A 23221-nucleotide genomic window follows, 5' to 3' on the forward strand; every position below is an offset into this window, starting at 1 on the left:
TTCCTGATTGCAATTCATCTGTGAATGAGTCCAAATCAGACACTGGTAGCTCATCATCTAACACTGATCAAATTCTTTCTGACACTGAATTCAGTTGTGACTCAATGATAAACAAAAGGATTCAAAGCTCTCTTGGTGAATCTTACATGTCGAAATGTGTTAAATCCAAAATTTTGCTCACCAAGAAGAACTTTGGTACTAGAATTTGTTACAGATGTGGTGATACCTCTCACAAGATCAGTGAATGTTCATTTGATAAATCATCTTTAAGAGCTGATAATATTAAAGTTAGAAATGAAAAATGGATTCTTAAGTCAAATTCTTTAAACTGTCTTCCTAAGGAGTGTTATAATCTATTATCAAATAACTTTGTGAATGACCCATCCTCGAATGGGTCAGTGTGTTCTAACTAGTTTCTCAGCACTGCAGGGTCAGGAGCATCTTTGGTACTTAGATAGTGGTTGCTCAAGGCATATGACAGGATCAAAGTCTCTCCTGGAAGATTATGTCAAGAAAACTGGTCCTGCAGTTACTTATGGAGACAATGGAAAGGGGTTCACTAAAGGATATGGAAATATCAAATGCAATAACGTGGTTTTTCAAAATGTTTCATATGTAAAGGGTCTCAAACACAACCTTATCTCCATCAGTCAATTGTGTGATGCTGACTATGAAGTTCACTTTACAAAGAAGGAAGGCAGAGTTGTCAACACTGACAAGAACATCGTACTTTCAGCAAGTAGAAAAGATGACATATATGTTCTTGACACGTTCTCGAGTGACAAGGCACTGATGCAATGCTTCTTTACAAATTCCCAGACGAATCTTAGCTGGATTTGGCATAAAAGGTTCTCTCATCTAAACTTCAAGAACCTATCCAAAATATCCAATCAAGATCTGGTTAGAGGGCTTCCAAAATTCAGCGTTGTGAAAGACAAGATGTGCTCAGCTTGTGAACAAGGAAAACAAACCAAGTCCTCTTTCAAACCCAAGTCATGTTCCAGTATATCAGTCCCTCTTCATTTACTCCACATGGACTTGTTTGGACCAATTCCTGTCCGTTCTCTAGGTGGAAATAAGTATACTCTAGTGGTGGTGGATGAGTTCACTCGATTTACATGGGTGGTTTTCCTGAAGAAGAAAAGTCATGCTGCACAGGAAATTATTTCACTGATTCATAAAAATGAGACACTGACAGGTCTCAAAGTTAAGCAGCTAAGAAGTGATCATGGTACTGAGTTTCGGAATTCGACTCTTGAAGAATTTTGTGATCATAATGGAATTGGGCAAAACTTCTCAGCTCCTCATACTCCTCAACAAAATGGAGTTGTTGAACGAAGAAATAGAACACTAATTGAAGCAGGAAGGACCTTGATGATCCATGTTGGTCTTCCTATGTCGTTTTGGGCTGAAGCTGTCAATACAGCGTGCTTCACTCAGAATCGATCTCTAATTCACAGGATTCATAAGAAGACACCATATGAAATGCTGAAAGATCGAAAGCCAGATGTATCCTTTTTTCACATATTCGGATGTATTTGTTATATTCTAAATCAGCGTGACCCAAGATCCAAGTTTGAACCTAAGGCTGATAAAGGTATTTTCGTTGGGTACTCATCTATTTCAAAGGCTTTTCGTGTTTTTCATGTGAACAGGCAATGCATTGAAGAATCCATTCATGTGAAGTTTGATGAGGAATCATACACTGATGAAAAAGTCACTCATTCCTCTTCTATTTTTCAAGAGCTTCTCTCTTGTCCATTTGACGAAGTCCCTCCTGCTGGAGATGAAGCTGATTCTTCTGATTCTATCATTCCAGTTCCATGTTCCTTGAATCAAGATACTGCAGCCAGATCAGCAGATAATTCTTTAGGTGCTGATGAAATCCTTGAAGCTGAAGACTCTCATGCAACTGATAACTTGTCAGTGTCAAACTCTCCGGAATCAGCATCAGTTTCTGAACATCGATATCATCCAGTTGATCAAATTATTGGGAATATTCATGATGGTGTCCGAACCAGATCTCGTGTATCTAATAACTTTTGCATGTATATTAATTTTGTTTCAATGATCTTACCTGACAAGATTCACACAGCTCTTCAAGATGCTGATTGGATCAGGGCCATGCAAGAAGAACTAAATGAGTTTGAAAGGCACAAAGTTTGGACTCTTGTCCCAAGACCATCAGGAAAGACTATCACCGGAACTCGCTGGGTCTATCGCAACAAGGTTGATAAAGATGGAATCATTACTCGCAACAAGGCAAGGCTTGTCGCTCAAGGGTTTACTCAAATTGAATCCATCAACTACGGCGAAACCTTTGTTCCAGTTGCTTGCATTGAAGCAATCAGACTGTTTCTCACATACGCATCCTACATGAATTTCATTGTCTATCAAATGGATGTGAAAACAGCCTTTCTTCATGGTGTGTTAGAAGAAGAAGTTTTCCTCAATCAGCCCCCAGGCTTTGTTGACAAAGATCACCCTGATTATGTGTACCGATTAGACAAAGCTGTTTATGGACTGAAGCAAGCACCCAGGGCTTGGTATGAGACGCTGACATCGTATCTTCTTGAAAATGGATACAAACGAGGAGAAATCAACAATACTCTCTTTATCAAAAACAAAGGCTCAGATATGGTTCTTGTTCAAATTTATGTCGATGACATCATTTTTGGCTCTCCAAATGAGAAGCTGAGCAAGGAATTTGTAGAGATCATGTCTCAAAGGTTCGAAATGAGCATGATGGGGAAGATGACCTTCTTCTTAGGTCTTGAAGTTCAGCAACAAAAGTCAGGTATTTCTATTTGCCAAAGTAAATATATTTCTGACTTGCTTGTTAAGTATTCTCTCAGTGACTGCAAACCAGCCTCTACTCCAGTGTCCAAGACTGATAAGATACACGCTGATCCAACTGGAACTGATGTAAATCACTCTCTGTATCGAGGAATGATTGGATATCTTTTATATCTCACGACAAGTCGTCCTGATATCATGCTTGGAACCATTCTCTGTGCTCGATTTCAAGCTAATCCCAAGGAATCTCATCTCATGGCCGTCAAACGTATCTTTCGATACTTGAAAGGGACTCAAAACCTAGCACTGTGGTATCCTTGCGACTCAACATTTGAACTTTTTGGATACACTGACTCAGACTATGCAGGATGAAATTTAGACAAAAAGAGTACATCTGGTGGATGTCACTTCCTTGGAAATCGTCTCATCAGTTGGTCTAGCAAGAAGCAAACATCAGTAGTCATCTCAACTGCAGAAGCTGAGTATGTTGCTGCTGGGAGATGTTGTGCCCAGCTATTATGGATTCAAAATCAGCTTCTCGACTATGGGATCAAGTTCTCAAAGACTCCCATATATTGTGATAACACCAGTGCCATTCAAATCTCACAAAACCCTGTTCAGCATTCAAAGACGAAGCATATCGAAATCAGACATCATTTCATCAGAGATAATGTTGAAAAGGGAAAGGTTGTTCTTGAACATGTCAAGACTTCAGAGCAACTTGCTGATATCTTCACTAAGGCACTGGATTCTCAAACAACTGCTTACATTATTGGAGAACTTGGAATGATTACCTTGTAATTAATTTTGCCGTTTAATTGTGCTAATGTTTGGTATTGTCTTATAAGCTGATGTACATTGTGCTGATGATGACTTGCTGATGATATTTGCATACTGAGTACTTGGTTTGATCTCCCATCTTTCTCTCTTCTTCAAGTGTTCTAAACTAAAGTTGAATGATTCACTGTACTAAACCATACACTGATAACAACTTGAAACTCTTTGCCGATAGTTAGATCAAAACACCAAGATCTATCACACGTAACTATCCCCTCTTACCAATTTTACACTGATTCTGTGATTCAGCGTGACAAAACACACACTGATGAGAGTCTAAAAATCTTTGTCGATAGTTAGATCAAAACACCAAGATCTATCACACGCAACTATCTCTTCTTACCAATCTTACACTGATTATGTGATTCAGTGTGCCAAAACACACGCTGATGAGAGTCTAAAATCTTTGCCGATGGTTAGACCAAAACACCAAGGTTTATCACACGCAACAATCCTCTCTTTACCTTCTTCTCATTCAGTGTCTAATGATTCAGTAAGATAAACCACTCACTGATAAAGTCACAACACTCTGTGTCGATGGTTAGATAATGAAACTAGTATCTATCACATGCACCAATCTCCTTGCTAGCCTCAATTAAGCAAGCTGTACCTTGAATTGATGGAGATATACTTTCAGCATGTAATTTTTGTGACACTGATCTCAGCGCTTCCGCAAACACTGATTGACGTTTCATCTTCAGTCAACGGCTCCTTTACCCAACGGCTACTTTTTAATGGCTACTTTTTATCTGACAGGTTGTTACGATACGTCGTTTTTCTTTTAAAGAAGATAATCATTACCTTTTTGAAAGGCCTGTTTAATTCCATATTTAAACCTCCTCTCTCCCTATTTCAAACTTTCCTTCCACAATCTAACCTTCTTTCACCTATACTCAAAACCCTAAAACCCTAAAAACTCTCTAATGGCTGCCTCTTTGTTCACCTTCTCTTCTACTTCACGAAGGGTAATCCCTGCCCTAAACTCTCCTCCTCTCCCAATATACATCAAAGCCACCAATGTTGTGTTCAACCCTGATATTCCCGAGGTTCATCGAGGTCTTGGACTCGATGATTTTGCTAATTTCTTAGCCTCTTGCCGCCTTCGATACGCAATCAGTGACGTTCCATCAGAGTTCTTCCCTGAACAAGTTTACGAGTTTTACTATATTGCAACCGTCAATGATGCTGATGATAATGCTGATAATGAACCGAATGACAGAGACACCGAACCTGTTGACAACACCACTGTTCAGCCTGAGTCACCAAAGCCAATGCATGAGTCTGACTCTGCGGGGCATAATAGTCCAGCAGCTACTGAAAAGCTGGTTGAAGATAGTGAGCATGATGAAGAGCATGATGAACCAGATGATGAATGTCAAATACTAGATATGAACTTCATTAATCCTCTTATTCCAGTTCAAGAAGAAAGTTTAGATGACCTTGAAGAATCTCATCCGCTATCAGTCGATCATGTTGCTGATCCCATTGTTCCAGTCCAAGGAGAAGATTCGGACGTTGCCAGTGAAGAATCTCATCCGCTATCTCAAAAGAGTAAGGTAGCAGATACTGACTTGGCTCATTCTCAAACTGATACTTCTCTGCCTGGCAAGAAACCCAAGTCCATAGTCAGTATATCAAATCTTGCGGCTGAATGGAACATGTCTCCTAATCAAGTTAAGCAAATTCTTGATGAAGCTAATCAAGCTCAGCTTTTAAAGAACATTGCTCAAGCTAATGAATCTCTTATTCAGCACAAACTTAATCTCAATCTTCTCAACCTTCTCCTAGCAGTAGTAAGCCTAAGACTGACAGTGTTCTTGACAGGATTGATCGAAAGAGGTTTGAAGACGTTCTTAATCGACGAATGTGTGGTGATAAGATCATCAAAGTTAAAGCTTCCAAACCACGAAATGAGAAAATCCTTATGTTGCTGATCACTCGCCAAGGTCCTCAGCATTCATACACTGAAGTTGTCAAGAGGGATGAGCTGATCAGGTATGGATATTCTGAATGGATGGAACTACTTGAACTAGCATCCAAGCAAACCTCAGCTCACTCTTCGGAACTGACTTGTGCTCTTCATTTGCTGATCAAGAAAGTTCGGTGTTTGGATCTTTTTCCCAAAGAACGACCTCAGCATCAAGGCCAAAGGTTATCTGCTCCTAGAACTCGAAGAACCAAGTTTCAAGTTGATGGTGAAGATGTATTGGTTCTAGACTTTGGTGCTGGTGGAATAAACAATTCTCTTCCCATCAGTGTTGATCCGGTTCAGCATAAGTTTATCTCAGCTCCTGAACACGGGATGTTCTATCTTGATAAAAACAGAAAGATGTGTTTTCAGCGAACTGCTGAGATTCCAAAGGCTCCAACCACTCATCTCGTTGGCTTAAGGCAAATGTGCATGAGCCATCAAGATCTCTCCGGAGAATTTCACATTCTTATTGCCATGGAGCTGCTGAACAGAAGACAGAAGTTGATGGATAGTCCTTACTGGCCAGTAAAAATAGAAGCTGAAGCTGAGTATGAAGAGTTCCTGTCCAGAGGTGTTTTAATTTAGTTTGTTTTGAACATCATCATATTGCGGGAGATTGTAAGGTCAAACCTTGAAATATGATAATGTTTAAAACAGACTCAGCATCAGCGCATATCTCAGTATCAGCATCAGCGTGTCAGCAGCTCAGTTTGTAATAGTTTAGTTTATTCAGTGCATCATAACAAATCTTGTATTTATCTTGTTTCCATAGTTAGCCTAATTAGTTAGCTGGCGTATCCCTGATTTGTAGGGATTGTCTAGAATAGCAGTATATAATCTTTTGTATAGGTTTGTGAATGGTTACGCCTTTCACAAACCCTAATCGCTGCTTTGTGCACACGATAATCTCTTTGTGAGATTATCTTTCTTAGTGAAAGCTTTTCTTCGTGAATTCCTCTTGTTTTTATTTTCTGTAATTGTTTGATAAATTTGATTGATCTAAAGGCCTCTTCACCTAGGGATAGATAATGTGGTGATTTGAGAAGACAAAAAGGTCCTTAAGAGAGAAAGAAAACTCATTGACTAGTCACTAGTCGCTACCTACTGAATGAAATACAAAACATAACAACGAATTAAAGGATGATACACCTCCAGAGAGAGAGAGAGAGAGATAGTGTGTGTGTGTGTGTGTGTGTAACAACCACAAATTTTCATCCAAATTTTCGTTTTTAAATTCATAAAACATAAGTCATATCATAATTCCAAAAAGTGTTCATAAAGTTTTCCAAAAACATTTATTCTAAATCCAGGATCATCACTCCTTCTCGATGCAGGTATACAATCATGTCGGAGCTTTCCCACGGTCATCGGAAGTACCTAAAACACATAACACATAACATGGTAAGCATAAATGCTTAGTGAGTTCCCCAAAATACCACACACATCTCATTAGCCACTCGAGGTTGTAACTCAATAAGACCCTCTAGTCAACGTGTCTCAGTGGGACCCTCCAATCCACAACTCAGATTGGATCCTCTGATCCCTTTGCTCAATACTCAAATAAACATAACATACATATCACAAAGAAATAAAGAGAATATCATAGTATACGATATCTCAAACATAGAGCATGCACATAAGACCCTCCGGTCACACGTATGTTACCCTTCACGGTATGTATAGTGATAAGACTCACCTCATGATTAGTAGAAAATAGATACACACGTGGTAATCCAGAATAGCCTCCACCTAACAATATAGACGAACAACTCACTCAAGAACACTATTTTTCCCCTTTATATAAAGTCCTCTTTGTTTACCCTCAGGATAGGTAAAAGAACATTGTTGACTTTGTTTACCTAACCCTCAGGATAGGTAAAAGACCTTTATACTCGTCTAGATATAAAAAAAGTCCCTAAATGACCCACACACAAAGTCAACAGACAAAGTTGACCTGACTCGCTGAGTTCACCCATGTGACTCGGCAAGTCCAATCGTGTTTCTTCACTGTTCTCACCGGCATTCACTCAGATCGTCGAGTTGACTCCTAACTCGATGACTTGTCTCTGGGTCAAACCCGATCCGAATCGTCGAGTCGCTTCATGGATTCGGCGATTGGTCTGAACAATCCTCTCATTTGATTGACTAAGGTCAGATCTGCAACTCTAAACCATAGATCTAGCCTCCTAGCATCCGAAAGTCACGTAAAGGTCCTAACTTGGGCTCCATGCATGGTGTATATTGCTCTATAAACCATCAATACTCCATTAACGCTCTCAAGCTCCAAAACCCCGTGGTTACACAACCATAACTTCCTACTTTCGGGCTCTCTGGACCTCACAAGGTCCAGATCTACAACACAAGATTAGAAAGGGAATTGGATGCATCCAAAACCCTATTCAAGAAGGTATTACAAACCCTAACCCCCAAAATAATATATCTACACCATTGAGGAAAGAAAGGGTCGAATATAATACCTCCAATTGAAGTCCTCTGAATGAGATCTTCAGATCTAGCAGCCTCCTTTTATCTTCTAGGTTGAAATCTCCTTCTCTCTTGCAAAAGTTATACTAATAATCTCAAAGTAGCTATCTCTCTCTCTCTCTCTCTCACTCTACTCGCTCAATGGCTCTCTAGGGTTTCTCTCTGGAAGATATGGCCGCAATGGGAGGCCATAAGGTCCTTATATAGGCCTCAGACCCAGAATATTAGGGTTTACCTCATCAGCGCTGACTCGGAGAGTTAGCTCTCCGACTTGTCGAGTCTAGTCATTTATTTGTGTCATCAACCGTGTCCCTACTCGACGAGTTGAGGCACCAACTTGTCGAGTCCCTCTGAAATTCTCAAATTGCAATAATCGTCTCAACATATTTTAGGATCGCATCAACCTGAATGCCCTCCAATGAAACTATTGTCGTCTCGTCGGCTACACACTTCCTCAGTTGGGACACATGGAAGGTGTTATGGATTTGGCTCAATTTAGCAGGAAGCTCCAACCGGTAGGCCACTTTGCCCACCCTGGCAATCACTCTAAAAGGACCAATGTATCAGGGCCCCAACTTGCCCCTCTTCCTAAATCGGATCACTCCCTTCCAAGGGGATACCTTCAGGAGCACAAAATCTCCAACCTGGAACTCCAAATCGGAACGTCGTATATCTGCATAACTCTTCTGGCGGTTCTGGGCCGTCAGTAGCCTCTGTCTAAACTTCTGAATCTGCTCAGTCATCTTGAGCACTATCTCAGAGCCACACATCACTCTCTGACCCACCTCTTCCCATTAAATGGGAGTCCAACACCTCCTTCCTTATAACAGCTCGAAAGGAGGCATGCCTACGCTCGAATGGTAACTGTTGTTGTATGAAAACTAAGCCAAAGGCAAGTATGTGTCCCAACTCCCTCCAAAGTCTAAAACACAGGCACGCAACATGTCCTCGAGTGTCTGAATCTTCCACTCACTATGCCCATCTATCTGTGGGTGGTATGCGGTATTGAAATGCAGACGTGTAACTAACTCCTCGTGAAATTTCCCCCAGAATCTAGAGGTGAAACGCACATCTCGGTCTGACACTATTGAAACCGGCACCCCGTGCCGAGACACCACCTCCTTCACATAAATCTCGTCTAATTTCTCCGCCAAAGAGCTCTCACTAATAGCAAGAAAGTGAGCACTATTCGTTAGTCGGTCCACGATTACCCAAATTGTGTTGACCCCATGCGCAATCCTCAGTAATTTGGTAATAAAGCCCATGGAGATCTGTTCCTACTTCCACCAAGGAATCTCCAGAGGCTGCAATGGACCATGTGGACGTTGATGCTCTGCTTTGACCTGACGGCAGGTGAAACACCTCTCAACTACCCACGCAACATCCCTCTTCATACAGGGCCACCAATAATCCCTCTTCAAGTCTAAATACATCTTAGTGGCCCCGGGATAGATCGGGAACCTCGACCTATACGCCTCCTCCATTAATATACTCCGAGCTCCGCCCATATAGGGCACCCAAATCCGCCCTCGGAAAGTCAAAAGCCCTCGGCTATCCGTCACAAATGCAGATACCTGCCCAATCACCCACTCCCTCTTACGGTTCTCTGGTCTTACAGCCTCCGCCTGGGCCTCCCGGATGGTATCTAAGACTGGAGTCATCACCGTCATCCTCATACATATGTATAGGATCGGAGCACACTCTGCTCTACGGCTCAAGGCGTCAGCTACCACATTAGCCTTGCACGGGCGATACAAAATCCCACAGTCATAATCCTTTACCACATCCAACCACCTCCTCTGCCTCATTAAGATTGAGCTGGTCCAGAAGATATTTCAGACTTTTATGGTATGTGTAAATGGTGCAACGAACCCCATACAGATAATGACGCCAAATCTTGAGGGTGAACACCACTGCCCCCAGCTCCAGATCGTGGGTAGGATATCTTGTCTCATGAGGCTTCAACTGCCTCGATGCGTATGTTATCACATGCCCCCTCTGCATCAGAACTGCACCCAGTCCCGATATAGATGCATCACAGAAAACTACGAAGTCCTCCACTCCCTCTGGAAGGGCTAACATCGGGGCTTCATACAGTCTCTACCGAAGGTTCTTAAACGAGGTCTACTGCTCGGAACCTCAAATAAAAGCAACACCCTTCCGGGTTAATCTGGTGAGTGGAACGACAATCTCAAAGAAATCTTTAATAAACCTTCGGTAATAGCCGGCCAACCCTAAGAAACTATTGATCTCAGATGGAGATCTCGGTACCTCCCATCGCATAACTGCCTCAATCTTGGTCGGGTCGACCAAAATCCCCTTCTGATTAATGAGGTGTCCTAGAAACTGGACCTCCCGTAACTAGAACTCACACTTGAAGAACTTGGCATATAGCCTCTCCGATCTCAAAACTCCCAAAATCTCTTTGAGGTACTCCTCATGTTGTTCCCTAGTCCTTGAGTATACCAGAATATCATCGATGAACACAATCACTGATTGATCCAACATGGGCCTGCACACCCGTTCATGAGTTCCATGAACGTTGTTGGTGCATTGGTGAGTCCAAAAGGCATCACCACAAACTCGTAATGCCCATAATGAGTCTGAAAGGCCGTCTTCTAAATATCCTCATCACGAACCCTCATCTGATGATAACCAGACCTTAAGCAATCTTGGAAAACCAAGATGCACCCTGCAACTGATCGAACAAGTCATTGATCCTTGGAAGTGGATAACGGTTCTTTACCTTCAACTTGTTCAACTCCCGGTAGTCAATACACATACGGTGTGCACCATCCTTTTTCTTGAAAAAAAAAGGATCGTATCTCCCCACGGTGAGCTACTTGGTCTAATGAACCCCTTCCCCACTAGCTCCTAGAGCTGAGAGGCTAACTCCTGCATCTCTGGCGGCGCAATGCTATAGGGTGCCTTGGCAACAGGTGCCTCTCCTGGGATCACATCAAACCGAAACTCCACTTGTCTCTCAGGTGGCAAACCTATCAACTCTTCGGGAAACACATCCTCAAACTCACATTCAATCGACAACTCGTAGATACAACTCATTCTCTCAGTAGCAACCCGTGTATCAATCGCATATGCCACATACCCCATGCATCCCTGCTGTAAACTCTATATCGCTCGGGCAGCAGAGCAGAAAGTTGACTCAGGCCTAGTACCCTCGTCGTACACCGTAAGTACTCTCCCACTAGGGTCTCGTATAGTCACGAACTGACGCTCGCATTCTATCATAACTCAAAATCGACTCAACCAGTCCATGCCCACAATGACACAGACATCATCCATAGCGATCAGTACTAGGTCTATCGAAAACTCAACACCAAAAATCTCCAGAGTACACCCTCAAATCACATCAGTAGCCAAAACCGTATGCTCGTCGGCTATGCAAACCCTCAGAGGCCAACTCAAAGCCTCACGCCTAATGCGAAGGTGAAGACTAAAAGCTAGGGACACGAAATATCGACTCGCACCCGAGTCAAATAACACCAAGGTAGACATAAAATTCACAAGAAAAATACCTATACACATCATGATATAAGCACAATATCTCAATATAATCATAGGAATGAATAGATTACATACCGACCACGACGTTAGGTGCTGCACGGACCTTCTCCGTTGTCAGCTGAAAGGCTCTCCCATGAACCCTCGACGCCTCGGCCTTCACAGGCCGACTATCAGTAGCACGCACCGAAGCTGGTGCGGATCCATGTGCTGACCCCTGCACGAGCTGAGGACACTCGGCCTTACGGTGACCTGTCTGGTTGCAATGGAAGCAAACCGAGAATCCATTGGGGCAGTCCTTCGCCATGTGCCCCTCTTTGCTACACTTGTAGCAAATCCCCATATGACATGTACCCTCGTGGCTCTTGCAACACTTGCCACAAGTGCGACCCTTCTAGCCCCCAAATCTAGTATCAGCGGGTTTGGCCCGCTTCGTCGCCAGCTGTGACTGCACTGGACTCCGGTCCCTACCCCGGGACTCCTCCTCCTCCCTGGTCTGTAGCTCAAGATCAATCTCCCTCCTCCTAGCATTGGCATGAAGCTTAGCCAATGTCCTGTATGATGAGTTCGCCAAGAACTCTCGTATACCCTCCTCAGAATGCTCAAGTACCGACTCACATGTGCCTGCTCAGTGGGCATATGCTCCGGGCAAAACATCGCCCTTTCGTGAAACATCCTTGAGATCTCAGTGACTGACTCTGTCTTCTGCTTGAGAGACAGGAACTCCTATGCCAACCGCTCCCTCTGTACTAGGGGAACGTACACATCTCGAAACATATGAACGAATCTCTCCCATGTCACTGCAGCAAGGTCTGCATAGGTAAAACTAGAGGTCACAAATTTCCACCAGTCCTTCGCCCCTAAGCGAAGTTGGTTCAGCGCAAACCGAACTCTCAAGTGATCAGGGCACGAACAAGTATAGAAACACCCCTCAATGTGTAACACCAGATTTTTAAAACAAATTTTTGAATTTTAAAACACACTTCCATTCATAAAATATTGTCAAACACATTGTATCCACCTATATAATAGTAAAAACATATCCCAAAATCATATAACAAAATTCCATGAGTGTGTATAAATCATGTCGGCGCCTTCCCGTGATCATCACCGGTACCTGAAACACATACACAAACACTGTAAGCATAAAATGCTTAGTGAGCTCCCCGAAATACCACATACAACATATAAGCAACTCGAGGCTAGAATTGTGGTTACCTTCCGACCATATATAACTCTGTGGGACCCTCCAGTCACATAACTCTGTGGACCCTCTGGTCCTAACTCTATGGACCTTCCGGTCCTAACTCTGAATCATACATAACACAAACACATAGAAATCATATCACATAGATAGCACATAAGATACTATGTCACATAGCTCTAATTACCACTCTAGGTAAAGTATAGTGAGAAGACTCACCTCGGGAATCTCGGTAAAGTCTCGTACTTAGGAATACTGGCCTAGCCTCCGCCTAATCACAATGGTAAATTACACTAAATAAATATCACTCCATAAAAGTTGGATATTCTCTCATTAAAATCCCTAGAAGGGTAAAAGACCATTCTACCCCTTTTCTGGCCCAAAAGGCCCACTAGTTGTCAAAACCCTAAAAGTCAACAAAAGTCAACTGACCAACACTGACCAGACTCGTCGAATACCCTTGGGTGACTTGGCGAGTCCAAGCGGGTTCCCCCGTCCTAATGTCTCCCTTGACTCGTCGAGTGATCCTTCCACTCGGCAGGTCAACCCAGTCCTGAATCAAGGGGCAACCCCGCCTCGACTCTTCGAGTTCCTTATGGACTCGGCGAGTTCCTTTCATGGAAATGTTCAACTGACCTCCTGAGGTCAGATCTACTTCCCTAACTGATGGATCTATCGTCCTAGGCCTCAAATATCACGTAAAGGTGCAACCTTTACATGCATGCAACCAATAAATGATCATAAATGAAGAAATAACCCCCAAAAGGGCAACCTAGTCCCTAATTTCTCATAAGTTTGCATAGAGTTGAAGGGTAATGGCTCTATGGACCCCCTATAGACCAGATCTGATGCTAATAGCAAAAAGGGAGTCTCATACTCACTAGATCTCATATGGAAATGGAGGAAAAACCCTCAAATCATGGAATCCTATTCATCAAAATGAAATAGGAAAGAATTATACCTCCAGGAATGATGTTCCAAGCAGATGATCACGGATCTAAGCTTCCCACACTCCCTAGCTTGATGATCTCCTCTTCCTTCTAGCAAGAACCACACCAGAATGATGAAATTTGCCTCTTCAAGCTCTCAAACTCACTCTCTGCTCTCTAGGTTTCTCTCAGGGGCAACATAGCCGCAAATGAAGGCCATAGGAGCCTTTAAATAGGCTCACAAACTCGGGGATTAGGGTTTCATTTTCCAGCACCGACTCGGCGAATCAGATACCCGACTTGTCGAGTCTGGTCGCGAAAACACGTGGAAGGATCCTCCCCTACTCGACGAGTTGAGGCACCAACTCGTCGAGTCCCTCCATAAATAAATAACAAAATAATGAAATTATCATACCCCGAGAATCCGGATGTTACACAATGTCAAACATCCATCTCATCGCAACAATCGGGTCCTGAGTCCCGTCAAACTCCGGTGGCTTCGTGTTGCTAAAATCCCGAAACAACAACGAGTCACCTCCCTGAGGTCTAGTAGCAGCGATAGCTGCAGAGGCGGCAGCAGCAGCATCCTCAGTGATAGCAGCATATCGCTCGTCGAAAGTCTCAATCAAGGTGGTCTTAATAGACCCAAACATCTCAGGATCTCTGCTCGGATGGTTACGGCCACCTCCTCATGAATGATCCTCTATATCTCCTCATCACTAGCCCCACTGCCTTCTGGGTGTGTCCCCACCATGATGTCTCTGAAACATAACACAGACATGTCAAAGACTAGTTCGAGTAGACTCACACTCGATCATTTTCCCTACTTGTTCCTTAGCTCCCTAAGAATTCCTACTTAGGTTGCATATATATCTGATCTTTTCAGTAGTACGAGCCCAATACTACCTTCCACATCCGGCCTGTAGTCATCCTAAGTCCTCCTCTTACTATTCTAATTCCCAAGCACTATACCCCTCTCAACATCAGAACTAATCTCGTCTCAACTCTCTTACTCTAAATGCTCATGTTCTCGACTCTCATGATCACATACACATAGCACATAACAAATAATTACGATTCCTAAGCTAAGGCATCACAAATGAGGCATCCTAGCCCTAAGATATGGAATACCTATCTTATTCTCTAGCATGCATCACTATTATTTCATTAATTTTTTCATAGCACAAGTAAGTAAGTGAGGGTATTTTGGGAAGTCACCGTTCGGGCTCTGGCTGATTATACACACTGCTCCATCTCGATTTCTCTTAAACTCTTTCTCTTTTAGAAAACTCTTTTCTTTTTGAAAATCTTCTCAAATCCTCAGTTTGAGTTCAAATGTACCCGATGGTGCATCTGAATCCCTCAAACCAAGGCTCTGATACCAACTTGTAACAACCAAAAATTTTCAACCAAATATTCGTTTTTAAATTCATAAAACATAAGTCATATCATAATTCCAAAAAGTGTTCACAAAGTTTTCCAAAAACATTTATTCTAAATCCAAGATCATCACTCCTTCTCGATGCAGGTGTACAATCATGTCGGAGCTTTCCCACGGTCCTCGAAAGTACCTGAAACACATAACACATAACATGGTAAGCATAAATGCTTAGTGAGTTCCCCAAAATACCACACACAGCTTATTAGCCACTTGAGGTTGTAACTCAATAAGACCCTCTGGTTAATGTGTCTCAGTGGGACCCTCCAGTCCACAACTCAGATTGGATCCTCTGATCCCTTTGCTCAATACTCAAATAAACATAACATACATATCACAAAACAATAAAAAGAATATCACAGTATACGATATCTCAAACACAGAGCATGCACATAAGACCCTCCGGTCACACGTAGGTTACCCCTCACGGTATGTATAGTGGGAAGACTCACCTCGTGACTAGTAGGAAATAGATACACACGTGGTAATCCGGACTAGCCTCCACCTAACAATATAGACGAGCAACTCCATCAAGAACACTATTTTGCCCCTTTATATATATAAAGTCCTCTTTGTTTACCCTCTAACCCTCAGGATAGGTAAAAGACCCTTATACCCCTCTAGATATCCAAAAAGTCCCTAACTGACCCACACACAAATTCAACAGACAAAGTTGACATGACTCGCCGAGTTCACCCATGTGACTCGACGAGTCCAATCACGTTTCTTCACTGTTCTCACCGAGATTAACTCAGCTCATCGAGTTGACTCCCAACTCAACGAGTTGTCTCTGGGTCAATGGTCCTGGGTCAAACCCGATCTGACTCGTCGAGTCGCTTCATGGACTCGGCGAGTCATCTGAACAATCCTCTCATTTGATCGAATAAGGTCATATCCACAACTCTAAAACATAGATCTAGCCTCCTAGCATCCAAAAGTCATGTAAAGGTCCTAACTTGGGGTCCATGCATGGTGTATATTGCTCTATAAACCATCAAGATTCCATTAACGCTCTCAAGCTCCAAAACCCCATGGTTACACAACCATAACTTTCTACTTTCGGGCTCTCTGGACCTCACAAGGTCCAGATCTACAACACAAGCATAGAAAGGGAATTTGATGCATCCAAAACCCCATTCAAGAGGGTATTACAAACCCTAATCCCCAAAATAATTATCTACACAATTGAGGAAAGAAAGGGCCGAATATAATACCTCCAATTGAAGTCCTCTGAATGAGATCTTTAGATCTAACAGCCTCCTTTGATCTTTTAGCTTGAAATCTCCTTCTCTCGTGCAAAAGTTATACTAATAAGCTCAAAGTAGCTCTCCCTCTATCTCTCTCTCACACACACACACACTCTACTCGATCAATGGCTCTCTAGGGTTGCTCTCTGGAAGATATGGCCGCAATGGGAGGCCATAAGGTCCTTATATAGGCCTCAAGCCTAGAATATTAGGGTTTACCTCATCAGCGCTGACTCTGCGAGTCAGCTCTCTGACCTATCGAGTCCATTCATTTATCCACGTCAACAATCGCGTCCCTACTCAACGAGTTGAGGCACCAACTTGTCGAGTCCCTATGAAATTCTCAAACTAAAATGATAAAATATTATATATCTGGAAAACTGGATGTTACAGAGAGAGAGATGGAGAGAGAGAGAGGGCCTCAACATGTGATAAGATGCGATTGTTATCTTGAACTATATTTACTCTGGGAAAGTAGCAAGGGTGGGGTGGAGTCATGCCTCTTTGTAGATTTGACCAAAACACATATCACAAGGACAAATCCACTACTATTAAGTCATTACTATATTTTCTAATTAGAATTTTTTGAAAATATAGGTAGGTAGATAGGGTTAGGTACCTAGGCAAGGAGTTTTTGATACTAGGTTGATTGGAATATTGTGCAAGGGGATTTTGTAGGCTACCATACTTGTCCAGAGCATCCTCAAGTTGTGGTGAAGGAAACTGTAATCATTAACAAGCAATAATCATATTTCATATATAACTTATATAAACCAAAAAGAATCAAATACAAAATATGAAAGTGAAAGTGAACAAGGGGGCACACTTACTTTTAATAAAACACGAAAAGAATGTGGTTGTGTTTGTGAAATGCATTTCAAAAATCCAACCCAAAATTTTAGGATTCTCCATACCTATACACAACCACAAACATTTATTTCCTCTCTCTCTCTCTCCCTCTCTTTCTCTCTCTCTCTCTCTCTCTATATATATATATATATATATATATATATATATATATATATATATATATATATAATGGTTTTTATGATCAAGTCGCTCATGCGTTTACTTACGAGTTTGGAAAGTAGCTACGAAACAAAGTCAATCTGGAGCATGAATGAAACCAAACCACAAGTTACAAACTGATACAGAAAGTCAACCAAATTAAGATTAAGATGATGGAAATGAATCTAAAAAGGAAAAGTAGGCTAAAGTTATGTTGTTGTTAACAGATAGGTTGGGATTATTATGAACTTGTTCCAACTTTTCAAGTGTCATCCCCATGTCCAGGACCCATAACAACCACCATGATTTACAAAAATAAGAGCCATATCGACATCATTTCCTACAACATTATAAGATATACATATACAAATATATTACAAATACACATACACTAGGAATCGAAATAAAGTTTCTGTTATACATTATACTTTACATGACAAAATGAATTATAGCGTCCTACTTTTTATTTTTTAATTATAGCATTAAATTACATTACGATTTATATCATCCTACTTTTTTTTGTTTTTAATTATAGCATTGTAGTTTTGAGGCTTGCCTAATTAAGACATAAGAATTTAAGACATCCTACATACATAAATTCTTATTGCACACAAATACACATATATCCATCATACCTACACACACATATATGTATATATATATATACAATATATACAAATACACATATGCATACATTATACACACATAAAATTTTGATTGCATACAAAGACACATATACACAATACACATACATCAATTATATATATATATATATATATATATATATATATATATATATATATATACATATAAATACACATATGCGTACATTCATACACACATACATGATTGCTTACCAGATACACATAAACATAAACAAAATGCACTCATAAACATTTAAACTGTCGGATTAAACAAATTTGCATACTAAATACCAAATACCGTATGTTTGCATACTATCAAATTTATGTAATAATCGTTACATTTCTTATCATAACCTTGAATATGACCAAAATAATTCTATAATTATTTTAGGTCATAAAAATTTGCATACCATATGTTTTAGCTCAAGTACCATCTATTTGCATACCAAATACCATCTATTTGCATACCAAAGAGAATTACTTACCTGAATTCGAAATTATAAGCATCTGTGGTGGTGTTTATGCCAGAAAAATATGCAATGGCGCCTCGCCGCAGCAGTAACAATGGCTGTTTGTGGATTTCTTGATTACAAAAAAAATTATCTTAGAGAGGACACAATTCGTAGGAGAAAACCCGATAGGAGGGATGAGAAATTACCAACTGGCGGCGGTTTTGTGGTGGAAAGGTCACCGAAAACACACCTAATCGCCGGTAAACGTCCCAAAATGGCTGGTAAACGCCCCAAAATTGCCAGTATAAAAACCCCGGTGGTGTTCCTGTCGGTCAAGGTGATAACTGACTTGTGAATGGCCTTAAGCTTTCCAAATGGTTAAAGTGGAGTCGTAATCGCCGAGGAAGAGAAGTGGGAATGATAGTGAGAAAGTAGAATGTTGACATGGGGATGAAATGGACTTAAGCTATTACCGACGGTAATAGTGGTGATGCTAAATATGTTTCCCTGCAAACCTAAACTAGCATAAATGTATTAGACACTAAATTTTAGTCTTGAATAAGTCTAATTAGTCTCTCTTTATTCAAACATGAAAATTAGTTGTAGATATTATCATCGGTTCAAATACATGGTATCTATTAACCGGTCTTTGATTGTTTAGTCATAGATGTCTATTTTTCTTGTAGTGCGTTCATTGTTGCTTTGTTTGAGCTTGCCACCACCAAAAATATATGAGTTATGAGGTCCATAGTGCATCTAAGAAGCCCAATACTAGCCAAAGATCATCTCCATCAACTCTCCAAAACCCATATCATCGGATCTTGAATAATCAATAATCCCACTAATCCGTTGATCATCCTCGCTCGTAATTGTCTTCGAAAAATATGAAATCAAACACAAAAACTAGAAAGTACCCGAAAATAAATATATAATAACAAAAAGTAAAATATGCAGAAGATTAACTAAAAATAAAAGAAAAAATAAGCTTATATAAACTCTAGAAAAAATAAATAAAATGTACCTATCAGGTTGTTTTAGTTGCAAACTGTACGGATTTGTGATCCTCTTTTGGAATATGTTTCTTATTGTGGTTTTGCTGCCTTTACTAGGGATCAACGACGGAAATCAGATCGCTAATCTCTGGTTCCCTCCCATATTTTGTCTCATTTTCAATTCTCTCTCAATATTTTCGTTCCCCCCTATATCTCCCTCCCAAATTCTCCCTCTAAAAATATCTTACCCTAATTTCAACCCGTCACTCCTTACCTCCACGACCGTCGATTCTGGCCACCCCACCCCCAACCCCTAACATCACCAATTTCTGCCGCCACCACACCCATTAGCGCCGATTCATGACGTTAAGTACACCTCAGATTCTCTTAGAGGTGTCGACAACGAAATTGAAACACCACATTATGGGTTCTTCGAGTTTCTGTTGCCAATCTCCATGATTCCAGGTATGTTTTGATGTTTTCGACATTCACTTTCAAGACTATTCTAATCTACATTCCCCAAATCTATGATTCTATAAAGTCAGCGTCTCAATATTGTAGATATGAAGGATAATCGTTAGTCGAGTGAGTAGATGGCCATGGATGAGGAATCATCGCTTGTTGATGAGAATCAAAATGGAACTCAAACACTTATTCATAACAGAGAAATTCATATTCTAATTTGGGTGTTCTTGTTGTTTTACCTGGCTTACGATGCTGCTCAGAATTTGCAGAGTACACTCAAAATTGTGAGTTTTCTTTTTCTGGTTTCTACATATATTCAGTAATTTTATGTTTAGTTATTGTGTTAAATTTGATCAATGTTTGTATGTAGACTGTTAGGAGTGTGTAATGTAGTGTTTCTATGGATCGTTTAAATCCGAAATAATTCATTTATATATAAGAGGTGTAGAAAAATGCATCATTTTTTAGCACAGAGAAGTTGGTGGATGAACGACTCTATCCTTTCCACATTTCCGATTAATGAATTAATTATTGAGAAAACTTTGCTAAGTTCAGTATAAAATTTGTAACAAATTGATGTCAATTTGGATTTGAGGAATCATAATGTTAACCTCAAAAGTCAAGGTATACGTTTTGATGGAATGGAGTCATAGTTACAGATGGTTGGTTGATTATTTTGTGTTATAAAATGTATAATGGTTGGTTGATTATTTTGTCTTATAAAATGTATAATGGAATGGAATCATAATTACCGATAAATTATTCCTTTTTGTATGGATTTTTCAGCTAATCGGGAATCTCTCAACTCTTTTTTTTTTTTTTTTTTTTTTTTTTTTTTTTTTTTATTGAAGGGTGAAATTGTAAGCATCTATAACTAAATTGATCCCATAAAATTTGATTCTAAAAATGACTACTTATTTTCTTCTTTTTGTTTCTTTTTTTATATATATTATTTAGTAGTAGAGCATCTTATGTAGCCACACATAGAGGATCAACCATCTGTCCACAATCACTATTTGATCCTGTGCAAACCACGTTTTTAAAAGTACGTTTATACAAAGTGTTTGCTTTGTATGTTATTCTTGATCGTATTCATGAGGAGATAAAGGATGAGTTATGTGCGGAACGTGAAGAAATTGGGGACAAAATACAAGAAACTGTCAATATGTATAACGACATCTTAAAACCCACTCAAGGAAGTAACCTACCCAATTAATTAGACTTGCACACTTGATTTTTGTAATTTGGTTTTGATATTATAAAATCGGTTTAGCCTTTGACACTTGATTATTGTTATTTGGTTTTGATACTTTAAAATGGAGTATTAATTTTTTCATTTTGCTAGTCAAATATTATTAGCTAATTTAGTACTTGAATTTTAATTATAGTTTATTGTATGCATTGAGTTTCATTTTGTAGATTCTGGTTATATATTTAGAACAACAAAATTATTGCTATAAATGTAATTAGCTATAGAAATTGCGACAGAATCCACTGGTTTTTAAAGCTTTCCCAACAAGGTATTCGACAGCTAAATAATCCAACAGCGACGGATTAGCGACAGATTTGTGACGGAATCTAGAGGCTCCTGAACAGTTTGTGTCATCGCTAATCTGTCAATAATCTGTCGCTAAATCCGTCGCTAGTCCATCGCTGACAATTAGCAACAAGGGTTTTTTCGACTGGCAAATTCCGTCGCTGATGGCCTTCAGCGACGGATGCAACGGAATTGACCGTCGCTGATACCCCTGTTTCTAGTAGTGAAAAAGCTCTTAGTTTTGTAATATTTTCATTAAAAATTTTAATCTAATCATTTAAGTTTCCAGTATTTCGCTATTGTATTTTGCATATATTTTTCACAACCAATTGCTATTTTTCTGTAATTGAGTCCAACATCTACTACAACATAATCTAGCTTAAGTCACTCATCATCGCATTAACACTCGTAAACCCACGTAATGATAACAAAAAAATTTTAAATATTAAAATTAATATCTTCAACTAACATACTTAAATCAACATGTATCTTGTTATTAGTTTTACACATTTTTTCCTCATTCGTGAACATCTTCATAGCAACCGTGTTCTTCTTCAGATCTTATTTAGATGATCAACAATTTTCCCCTTGAATACTGGTGGCATAGTTGTTTGGTTTAGATGGCTAACACTACAATCAATGGGGTATTAGAACATTAACGTCATCATGAAGAAGACATCCAAAAATCATGAATTAAAAGGCCATTAATAGGCAATTAAGAGATTGGAAATAGAATTTACCTTTAATATGCACTTGACTTTAATCAGTCTTTCTCTTTTCTGAATTCCTGCATAAATTACATAATTAAGTTTGTAAATATTGGTAGCACATTTTGACAGTATCAAAAAAAACTTTTCATATGTAGTTTACTAATTATTAAAGGAAGAAACTAGTTTATCTCTTGTTCATCTTTATAAAGGAGTTGATGTCTTCCCCTGCATAAAACGAGTTATAATTTATTTCTATTTCTTTTAGCTGTGGAGTAGTGGAATTTCCCTTGGTGAAAGTCGTCATTGCTGGGCAGTAGCTGATTGCCAAAGAATCTAATAAGGGTAATGAAAAATCCTCCTTTCCCAAGCTAAACGCCTTAAGACGTGGAAGACTTTTAAGTGTTAAGGAGTTTAGACGAGGTAACACAAGTGTCTCATTCGTCTTGTCATCAGATTCTTCTTCTGCTTTTACAACAATGACCTCCTCCATATGCCCGCAGTCCTTTATACATAGCTCTTGGAGTTGCAATAGACTACCAACCATGGAACTAGTAAACACATGTTCTAACCTATCACATTCACTAATTTCAACTCTTGTTAGGTTTGGAAACTCAAACACTGTCCATTGATTTCTCTTCCATAGATTCCTTAAACGATCTAATCCCACTAACTCCAGTTGTGTTAGGTTTGGAGGATTGATAAGAGTAGTAGTAGTTTGTGACGATTCATCAAAACCACGTCCACTACTACTATTTCTATTTCTCCCTGATTCTTCCAATGCTTCAAATACCTCCTCTACCATCTTACAACCACTCACACGAATCTTTCCCAGCTTTTGCAGTTGCAGCAACTCACTAGATGGAATAATCTTTTTAACATCATGACTATGTTTCACATCTAATTCAATCAACTTATGAAAAGACCAAGGTGTCCTTTCTGAAGTAGGAGGGAATGTGGTCTGCAAGTTCAACAAAGAAACAAACA

At 40.0% G+C, this 23221-nt stretch overlaps 1 protein-coding gene and 1 long non-coding RNA gene across 3 annotated transcripts in view; one reads left to right on the forward strand and one right to left on the reverse strand.

Annotated features, from left to right (window-relative positions):
* The first annotated feature begins 19069 nt into the window (after window positions 1-19069).
* Window positions 19070-20749, forward strand: LOC122196436 (uncharacterized). The gene is made up of 2 exons (XR_006187828.2): window positions 19070-19990; window positions 20087-20749. It is a non-coding gene; the product is annotated as an uncharacterized LOC122196436 (long non-coding RNA).
* Window positions 20750-21310: 561 nt separating this feature from the next.
* The window catches only part of LOC111908479 (uncharacterized), a 17590-nt gene continuing 15679 nt past the window's right edge, over window positions 21311-23221 (reverse strand). Inside the window, exons 6-8 of one of the 2 annotated variants that reach the window (XM_042898979.2) lie at window positions 22426-23195; window positions 22268-22314; window positions 21311-22157 (exon numbers count right to left, since the gene is read on the reverse strand). In XM_042898979.2, coding sequence (XP_042754913.1) covers window positions 22287-22314; window positions 22426-23195 — 798 coding nt within the window. In that variant the 3' untranslated portion in view covers window positions 21311-22157; window positions 22268-22286. The remainder of the gene's footprint in view (window positions 22158-22267; window positions 22315-22425; window positions 23196-23221) is intronic. The other variant, XM_023904307.3, reaches the window with a different exon arrangement.

The sequence above is a fragment of the Lactuca sativa genome, chromosome 2 (genome assembly GCF_002870075.4).
Source record: "Lactuca sativa cultivar Salinas chromosome 2, Lsat_Salinas_v11, whole genome shotgun sequence".
NCBI lineage: Eukaryota > Viridiplantae > Streptophyta > Magnoliopsida > Asterales > Asteraceae > Lactuca > Lactuca sativa.